Genomic DNA, 9688 nt, shown 5'->3' on the forward strand with positions numbered 1-9688 from the left:
AAGCAAGGACAGGGAAGAATAGGCACAGAAATGCACAGGAGAGGAACACTTGGCCCCCCTGGGGATCCATTAATCTATCATTTGTTCCAAAATCCTGTTCAGTCCTTTACTGATTACTAGCTCAGGGTTGATGAAGTCAGTGGAATAAATGATGAAGAGTTGGGCTGCTAATGTGGGCAGTGAAGATAAAAAGGCTCCTGGCCCTCTCATGTAACATAACTTTATTTTCCACTGGTGTACAAAGAATTTATATCCTCCATTTTTTCCCCCTGCTCCTCCTTCTTACCCAACAAAGCAAAAGAATCAAGGGCCCTAGTTTTCTGTGCCCCTTTCTGGCCCCTCTCCACCCATTCTAGACTGAAGAATCAAAGCAAACATTTTCAGATAAGAGTCTGCTCCTGTCAAGTTGGTAGTGGCGGTGTGAGAGGCCCTTGTGGTCAGGGGAGAGGCAGTGAAGTGTCTTCAGCATACTAGACAGTATCGCATACAGTCAGCTGCAGTTTGTCCAAGAACCTTTATTGGAAAAATGTCCAAGGGGTGAGACCACCAGCAGCTGGAGGGGCTGCCTGTGAGAGGGGGAGCACCTGAGGCTCCGTGGAAGACGTTGGAGTAGTGCAGTGCAGCGTCTGCCTCCAGATCCAGGCAGTTCCTTTTATTTTCTGGGGGAGGAGGAGTACCCACAGAAATACTGCTCTCTGAGACCCGGAGGCAAGAAGTGGGGGTAGCTGGGGATGCCAAGGGTCCTGATGCAGGTGAAATGGGGGCCCCATTTGGGACCTAATGGAATAGCGTTGAACAAGTGACTCTCCTCTGGACCTGGGGGGTGGAAGGATATGTCCCATCTGATATCCACTCCCCAAGTCCAGGGGCTCAGAGCCTAACAGACCTACCTTCTGGCTCTGCTCACAGTGGAAAGAGGATGGATACCAGGCCTGAGATTGTGGGAGTGCCATTACCATCTGGGAGACTGTGGGATCCTTCAGTCTTGGGCAGATCACCATCTTGGGCTCTCCCTGACCCCAGCCCCAGCCCCAGATTATTAGTGCATCCGTCTTCTGGTTCTGCTTCTTCACTCATATGTCAATAGTATTGATGGATGGTGACTTTTTCTGTGAAAGAAGATGGCCTGAGTCTCTAATTTCAGGAAAGTGATAGTTTCCCAAATTTCCATTCTCCCTCTTCTCTTGCCCCCCTGTGACCCTTCTCCCTTTCCCTCGACACTTCTGGACACACCCCTCCCCTTCCCGCCCTCACTGGCAGCACATCACCTGTCTTGTCCCCACTGGCCTTCCCTGAGGACTCTGCTCCGGTCCCTTCCCCTTCTCCTTGGGGTTGTTGTTGGAGTCATTGTCCTTGATGATGTCATACTGACGGCAGAATAGCCCGATTACAGCTGAAACACAATCATACAATCTGAGCCTTAATCTTGACCTCCCCACTCATAGCCCTGAAGGGCAGTGAGATACCCGCTGTTTCTAGAAAATCAAAGAAGAAAATCTTTGAATTCCTGTTTCCCATGCACATTACATTCTTCATCATCCTCTTTGGGCTCCCAACAGCCTCCTCTCCCTTTCTTCAAACTTTTCCTGCTTATCTCCTGCAGCTGAACATCTCCCACACCGTTGTTCTCACTCTGTTTTCTCCCGACAACCTTCACCAACTCCCACCTTCACTCAGCCCCACTCAATCCACGGTCCCCTGTCCAGCTGCTTACTCACCAGCCCACATGAGCAACACCACCACAATGATGACCACCTCCCCCGTCTGCAGTGGTCGCTCTCCATCCAGACCCTCCACTGTGATGTCACCTGAGAAGGAAAAGAAGACAGACCCCTGGTTCTGGGGAGCAACTAGAGAGCTATGCCTGTGCAGACAGTTCAGGATGGAGATGCTAGGGACTAGAGCCAGTGTAGACCTGTCGCAGCACTGTTGCTGGTAGCCCCCTCTCTGGGAAGCTGTTGGTGGACAGGTGGTTAGAGACCAAACAGCAGGAGGGCTGCAGGTCAGGTGCTCGCTCATGCAGGCTGCAGCTGCTATGAACTGAGGCTGGGTAAAAGGAAGCTTTAAAGCCCTTCCCCCCAAACAATTCCTTACCAGTCTGTCTATACTCAGTCTCCTGCCAACCTGCTTTCCTTCCTTTCCTGGCAGTACAATGAATTATATCATCCTTCTATTCATCTAAGCTAGACTGCTGCTTGCTTTGCAGAAGTAAACAGGAGACCAAAGACCAGGTAAACAGTCAGAGAATCCAAAGCTTTAGGGAGTGAGGGATAATCGAGACTCTCACCTGGGTTTGAGCTGTTGGAGGGTAGCCGGTCAGACCCCTTGAGAGTTCGGAAGTGCACCCGTGGCCCTGGGGGGCTTTCTCCCCGGAGGCCGATGCTCCTGACCTGCACTGTGTAGTCACTGTCTTCAGCCAGGCCCCAGAGAGCACAGGCCCGAGTCGTGGTGTTCACCTCTCGGATCACACGTTGCCCAGGGCCATTCTGTCGCTGCAGGGAGATGATGAGAGAGGACAGCCTCACCCTGGTCCCACGCCACAAGGCTTAGCCCGGGTTTCTTGAACACCCAAGCACTCCGGAGGACTGGGGTGGAAAGGGTAGCTTGAGCCAGGGAACCCCAGCTACCTGTCTCCCAGGGCAGGGAGGGGAGCTGATGGGGGGTGGGGGGTGGCGACCAGAGGGAATGTTCAGAGATCCAAGGACACAGGTTGGGGCAGCAGAAGGGTGATTCATACTTGCTGGGAAATGGAGTAGCCAATGACGATGTTGCCTTCTGGGACGTCCCAGGACACAGTGGCCGAGTTGGCTCTGAGGTGAGTGACTGTCACATTCACAGGAGACGGAGGCCGGTCTGCGGGCGCCAGTGTGTGAACAGGTTACCAGGGTCCACCCCCAGACTAGCTCTGGTGACTCCTCACCTGCTCCCTTTTTACTCACCTGCTCGCACAAAGCCCAGGTCACAACTGACCAGCAGGAGGACCGTGGGGCTTAGATATGGGGAGAGGGGCATTAGCGAAGCCATGGTCCCCACCGAGTCCGCTGGGAGGCACCCGGGCATCCGTTTGACATCCAGGCGGGGCTCCTGGAGGTGGCAGGAGTTGTGGGGGGGGCGGGGGTCAAGGACTTGCCACTAAGCACAAGCGGGCAGCCGCTCTCCCTGCTCCCCACACCCCACAGCAGCCCCAGAACCCCGCTTTCCCCTTGCCTTGTCCACCCCACCAGCACCCCGGCGCCCTCAGTTCGCGCCTCTGCTCTGCCCACACCCACCTCCGCCGGTCCTCGCGGTGGGTCAGGCCTCGGGGGGCTGCTCGGTGCCCAGAGGGCGGCCCATCGCCGACTCCGTGGTGCTGTCCCTACCCCATCCCGGCGCGGGCCCGGCCAGGCGGGCAGCGCGGGACCGAGCTGCGGGCAGAGAGCGGAGGCGTAGCGGGTGCGGGCCGCGGGGCCCCGGAGCCCCCAGAGCTCGGACCGGCCGCGCAGTCTGTCCGGGAGCAGGGGGCGGTGCCCGCGCGGCCTGGCGGCTGGCCTGGGTCCCCGGGGCGCGAGGCAGTGCGGCTGCTCCCGCCGGCCCCTGCAGCGCGATGTGACCGTCCCGGCGCGCCAGCCGCCGTCTTCTGCAGAGCTGGCCTCAGTCGCTCAGCCGCAGCCGGGCCGGGACGTGCGGGCCCGCCCCGCCCCGCTGGGGTTCTCGCCGCCGTCATCACCGCCCCCCCAACCCGGTTCTTTCGGGGCTCCTCCCACGACCCTCTCATTGGCGGCCTCCAGGGCCCCCCATCCCTCCTGATCCCGGCTCCCGTCTGCTGAGCCCCCGCAGGGGGGTGGGGGGAAGGAACGTCCGGAGAGGCTCAGGTGCGAGGGTCTCGGGATCTGAGAGGCCCCTCCTCCCCAGATGGAATTAGCCAAGTTGGGAAGAGAAATTCCACCTCCGGTGCGCGAGGGGACAGTCATGGAGATAATAATTATTTTGACAATCTCCTACTTGTAGACTGCGTCAGCTTTTAAGTCTCTTCCCCATTCATGATCTGATATTTATTCTCTTTCTTCTCTCATTCATTCTTCCACTTATTAGGCAAATATTTATAGAGTTTTCTCTATGTGTCTGACATGTTAATAGCTGGAGATACAGCGATTATTAAGGGTTCTGGGTTTATAGGGGAAATTTAAAGAGCAACGATCTGTCTCAGCTCTGCGACTTACTGTGTGGCCTTAGGCCAATAGGTTAATCTAAGTTTCAGGTTTCCCACCTGTAAATCAGGGCATGCAAAACCTCACAGGGCTGCTGTGAGGATCAAACGACACAATATTGGGGAACGATCTTTAAAAATCTCACAACACTGTATGAAGAGAGATTATTCTTAATTTGCACCAGTTTGTTAGTTACTTCATTTATTCAATAATCATGTAAATCCTTAAGTTATTTCGTGCTTTGGTTGAGCATGAGACCTGAAGTGAGAACCTGGGTGTGAGTCCCAGTTCTCTCTGCTGTGTAATCTTTAGCAACTAACTTAACTTCTCTGAGCTTCAGTTTCATCATCTGAAAAATGAGCGTGTCAATATCACCTTTTTTTAAAATTGAATTATCAGTTCAGTTCAATAGGTGAGTTGTATCCTACTCTTTTCGACCCCATGGACTGCAGCACGCCAGGCTTCCCTTTCCATCACCAACTCCTGGAACTTGCTGAAACTCATGTCCATCTAGTTGGTGATACCATCCACACATCTCATCCTCTGTAATCCCCTTCTCCGCAGCCTTCAATCTTTCCCAGCATCAGGGTCTTTTCCAATGAGTCAGTTCTTTGTATCTGGTGGCCAAAGTATTGGAGTTTCAGCTTCAGCATCAGTTTTTCAATGAATATTCAGGACTGATTTTCTTTAGGATGGACTGGTTGGATCTCCTTGCAGTCCAAGGGACCCTCAAGAGTCTTCTCCAACACCACAGTTCAAAAGCATCAGTTCTTTGGTGCTCAGCTTTCTTTATAGTCCAACTCTCACATCCATACATGACTACTGGAAAATCCATAGCTTTGACTGGGTGGACCTTTGCTGGCAAAGTAATGTCTAAGCTTTTTAATTTGCTGTCTAGGTTGGTCATAGCTTTTCTTTCATGGAGCAAGCGTTTCTTGATTTCATAGCTACAGTCACCATCTGCAGTGATTTTGGAGCCCCTAAAAATAAAGTCTGTAACTGTTTCCATTGTTTCTCCAACTATTTGCCATGAAGTGATGGGGCCAGATGCCATGATCTTAGTTTTCTGAATGCTGAGTTTTAAGCCAACTTTTTCACTCTCCTCTTTCACTTTCATCAAGAGGCTCTTTAGTGCTTCGCTTTCTGCCATGAGGGTGGTATTGTCTGCATATCTGAGGTTATTGATATTTCTCCCAGCAATCTTGATTCTAGCTTGTGCTTCATCCAGCCCAGCATTTCACATGATGTACTCTGCATATAAGTTAAATAAGCAGGGTGACAATATACAGCCTTGACATATAATAAAATCATCATCTTTTTTTTAAAATGAATTATAGTTGACTTACAATGTGTTAGTTTCAGGTGTACAACAAAGTGATTCATATATATATATATGTATATGAGCCAGTGTGCTCAGTCACTCAGTCAAGTCGTGTCTGTCTCTCTGTGATCCCATGGACTGTAGCCTGTCAGGCTCCTCTCTCCATGGAATTGTCCCAAGCAAGAGTACTGCAGTGGGTTGCCAGGAGAAGGAAACAGCAACCCACTCCAGTATTCTTGCCTGGAAAATTCCATGGAGAGAGGAGCCTGACAGGCTACAGTCCATGGTGTCACAGAGAGTCAGACACGACTGAGCAACTTCACTGTGTGTGTCACGTTAATATATATTCCTTTATAGGTTATCAAAAGATATTGAATATAGTTCCCTGTGCTATATAGTAGGTCTTTATTATTTTTCTATTTTATATACAGTAGTGTGTGTCTGTTAATCCCAAACTCCTAATTTATCCCTCCCCTCCCCTTTGGTAACCGTAAGTTTGTTTTCTTTCTTTTTTTTTTTTAATTTTTTAACTTATTTTATTGGAGGCAAATTACCTTACATTAATATATTGGTTGGTTTTGCCATACATTGACACGAATCCGCCCCGGGTGTACACGTGTTCCCTTTCTTGAACCCCCCTCCCACCTCCCTCTTCCCCATATCCTCCCTCCAGGTCATCCCTGTGCACCAGCCCCAAGCATGTAAGTTTGTTTTCTACATCTGTGAGTCTCCATTTTGTAAGTTCATTTGTATCATTTTCTTTTTAGATTCCATGCATAAGTGATATCATATGATATCTGTCTTTGTCTGACTTACTTCACTTAGTAAGATAATCTCTAGATGCAAATGACATTATTTCATTCTTTTCAATATCACTTCTTAATGTATCAAGTGAGATACTGTATGTGAAAAGTGCATTGTTCAGTGTAAATAAATGTTGGCTAAACTTGTATTTAGGGCAGATACTTTGGTTTCTAATTCTCACTGCAGTACTTCTATTTCTGTGGCCCTTTCCCTTGTAATATCCAGTTCAGTGTGTGCACCCCTGGGGCTCAGAAGCTTCTGTTGCCTTCTTTCTGAGAGGAGAGTGAAATGGGTTATGTGGGGCAGGGAGGACTCTGTGATCAGGGAAGACTGTGTGACCTGGTCTTCTGACCTTTGCTGACCCTGAGGCCCCTGATCTCTGGCTTCCTGATGCATCCTAGTTCCAGAGCACTGATGCCCAGGGATTCTCTCTGCCCTGGGCCTGTGTATTGTCCTTCCAGGCTCCAGGCCCTCCCAGAGAAGAGGCCATTGTCTGAAGGGCGAGAGTAATGAACCTTGGGTCTTCCTCTTCAGGAGCAAAGCAGAGGCTGGGGACTCCGGGTGCCTCTAGAGAGGGACCTGGGGAGCTCCCTGGGGGTGACCAGAAGGCTGGGGGACTAGTGATCAGGAAAGGGTGCAGGCAGAGGTGTTCAGAGGGGGTGGTGTTCAGACCAGGATACTTGGGTTAATCATCACTGTGCCTCATTATCACTGTGCTTGATGAGATGGTCGGATGGCATCACCGACTCAATGGACCTGAGTTTGAGCAACCTCTGGGACTTAGTGATGGACAGGGAAGGCTGGCATGCTGCAGTCCATGGGGTCGCAAAGAGTTGGACTCCACTGAGCGACTGAACTGTCTGTGCCTCAGGTAAGGCCCTGCCAACTGGAAGAACAGTTAATGTGACACAAGGGGTTGTGTGGCTGAAAAGGCACGCAAGACAGTGTGTCCACAGCATCAGACCATGCCAGGCACAAAACGGTTTCAACTTGTAATCGAGACCCCGGAGCCTGGCAAGTGGGAGGTGAGACACTTTCTCCATGTTGGCCTTCTGTGCTGATTCCTAGAATCCTGTCTGTTCTAGGCTTCCCTTCCCCCTGAGTTTCTGCTGTTCCTGCCCTCCTTCCTATCTTCCTTCCTGATTTTCTTTCGTTGATAGGCCCAGAGTACCAACTGCAGGCTAAATGCTGTGTGCGTGTGTGTGTGTGCGCATGTGTGTATGTTTGCCTCAACACTGTGCCTGCAGCCACTCCCACCTCCAGTTCAGCAGGCGTGAATGAAGCTTTGGCTCCCTGCCCTTACCCTTGTCCCCGCTTCCCCTCCTTGTCTGGGTATGAGGCAGCCCTGCCAATCACAGTGAAGTCAAATCATTGACCCAGGATCTGGACAAAGCTGATGCTGAGCAAATTGTTCGATTGCTGGGGCAATGTGATGCTGAGCTCTTCCAGGAGGAGGGGCAGGTCATGCCCACATACCAGATGACCCAGACCCATCCCCTGGACACTGCAAATAAAGACGCCAACCCCAACCCCAGCTCAGCCTCTGCCCTCTCAGGCCATGGTTCCTTATTTTTGAAACTCTGAGAGCCTCTCCACCCCCCACCCCCAATCCACTGTCCTTTCCTTGGCTGCTGATGCCTACCTGTTGCCTCCAGCAACTCTACAATGAGTCAACTCTGACCACCATGGAACAAGTAGCTGAAAAAGTTCAGAAAGTGCTGAAGGTACCAGCTCTCCATCTCCTCCCTGCGTTTCCCTCTACATTTCTATTTTCTTGGTCTCTATGTTTCACTTTTATAGATTTTAGTCCTCCTTTCTTCCAGTCCTCCCTCTTGGATCCTTATTGTCATCTTATCAATTAATAGTAATTATAATAAATATTATTGCATACTACTTTATGATTGACCATGCACTTTCACATCCATTACCCTCACAAAAACCTGTGAAATTGGTGTTATTGTCTCCATTTTTTTTTCAGATGGGAAAACGAAGACTTACGATAATCATAGTGGTAGTGGTTAGTCTCTAAGACACGGCCAACTCTTGCGACCTCTTGGACTGTAGCTCGCCAGGCTTCTCTGTCCATAGGATTCTGTCCATAGGATTTTCCAAGCAAGAATGCTGGAGTGGATTGCCATTCCCTTCTCCAGGGGAATCTTCCCATCACAGGGATTGAACCCAGGTTTCCTGCACTGCAGGCAGATTCTTTACCAACTGAGCTACCAGGGATGCCCATAGTAGCTTGCCCAAATACACCCAGCTAATAATTGCTGGATAATGCACTTCTGTCTATCTATCTACCTATCTAGGACAAAGCTGCTTTCAGTCCTTTTTTGGGTTAAGTAAGGGTTTGAATAAGTAGCTAAGCGAGAGTTTGGGTCAGAATGAAATTTCTCAAATCCGAGGTTCTCTCTACTGCACTGCACTCTCTGTGTTCTGTTCACTTTTGTGATAACAGGAGAGTTCTCTTACCGACAAAGAAAAAAGCATACTTTTCCCATTGGGCTGGGGCCTGGAGACCTAGATATTTTTCTTTTCTCAGGAGCCTGGGGCGGGGTGGGGGGCTGGTGGTGCTGAGTGGAGGGGGCACCTCTGGCAGGATGGCATTCCTCATGTCCATGAGTATTTCAGTCCCCGGTTTTGCTCTCTCTGCCTTCTTGGGGTGACCCTCAGGACCATAAAGCTCATCATGGCTCAGCTCCCAGGCAGACCCCCTCCAGCTCTGACTCTCTTTCTTCTCTGAAAGCTAGATCTTACTATGGAGCCCCATTTCTTCCAAGCCCATCTGAGCCCCACCAGTCTATTGTCAGTGTCTCTATGGCCCACACACCCCCAGTCAGTCATCTCCAAGCAGTGTCTTTAAGTGTCAGATTCCAAGCAGTACTGGCTAAACGATAACCTAAGAGAAGCATTATACAACCTCTCCTTTCCAGGTGTTGAAAATCCAAGATAATTGTTCCTTCCCTGTTGTTCTCTCCCCCTTGGCAGGTCTCCTTTAACCAGCTGATGAAAGGTCTAGGACAGAAACCTACCTCATTGCCGAAAGCGACAGGGAAGCCAAGTTGGCCTATGACTACTGTGCTTGACCTGAATAACGTCCTTTAGAAATTGAATTTGAATGCTCTTGGGTGGAGATTGTGTCAGTCTGCTTTCCATTTTGCATTCTTATGTTGCCTGACTAACCCTCTTGGGTATTTCAAGTTTTTCAGACCTACTGAGTGTTTATCATGGTGCCCAACAAATAGGTGCTCTTCAGCGATAGTCTCCCTTCATTTCCTCCCCTCATGAGCAGCCTTAATAAACCATAGGCTTCTGCTTCTCAAGCAGTGCCACTGACCTTGCATGTGTTCTTTTAGGTCTGTGGTGGCCTCTAGGG

The 9688-nt window shown here is 50.4% G+C and overlaps 1 protein-coding gene across 1 annotated transcript; it reads right to left on the reverse strand.

Annotated features, from left to right (window-relative positions):
* Positions 1–318: 318 nt before the first annotated feature.
* On the reverse strand, positions 319–3642 carry FNDC4 (fibronectin type III domain containing 4). Its single transcript, XM_055399912.2, has 7 exons — positions 3270–3642; positions 2940–3084; positions 2738–2853; positions 2288–2492; positions 1719–1808; positions 1269–1393; positions 319–1109 (listed from the first exon to the last, which is right to left on the reverse strand). Exons 2-7 carry the CDS (start codon positions 3058–3060, stop codon positions 1074–1076), a joined length of 693 nt encoding a protein of 230 aa, XP_055255887.1. The 5' UTR covers positions 3061–3084; positions 3270–3642; the 3' UTR covers positions 319–1073.
* Positions 3643–9688: the final 6046 nt, after the last annotated feature.

This window comes from Moschus berezovskii, chromosome 11, assembly GCF_049115385.1.
Source record: "Moschus berezovskii isolate FMDL1 chromosome 11, NW_MosBer_1.0, whole genome shotgun sequence".
Classification (NCBI taxonomy): domain Eukaryota; kingdom Metazoa; phylum Chordata; class Mammalia; order Artiodactyla; family Moschidae; genus Moschus; species Moschus berezovskii.

Bases quoted from the DNA above. Each gene is read 5' to 3' on its own strand.
- FNDC4 (XM_055399912.2), bottom strand. From the start codon at position 3,060: ATGCCCGGGTGCCTCCCAGCGGACTCGGTGGGGACCATGGCTTCGCTA. The intron at 1,809-2,287 runs GTGAGAGTCTCG...TTTCCTTCTCAG, and splicing joins CTCCAACAGCTCAAACCCAG to GTGACATCACAGTGGAGGGT. The intron at 1,394-1,718 runs GTGAGTAAGCAG...ATTGTGTTTCAG, and splicing joins GGTGTTGCTCATGTGGGCTG to CTGTAATCGGGCTATTCTGC.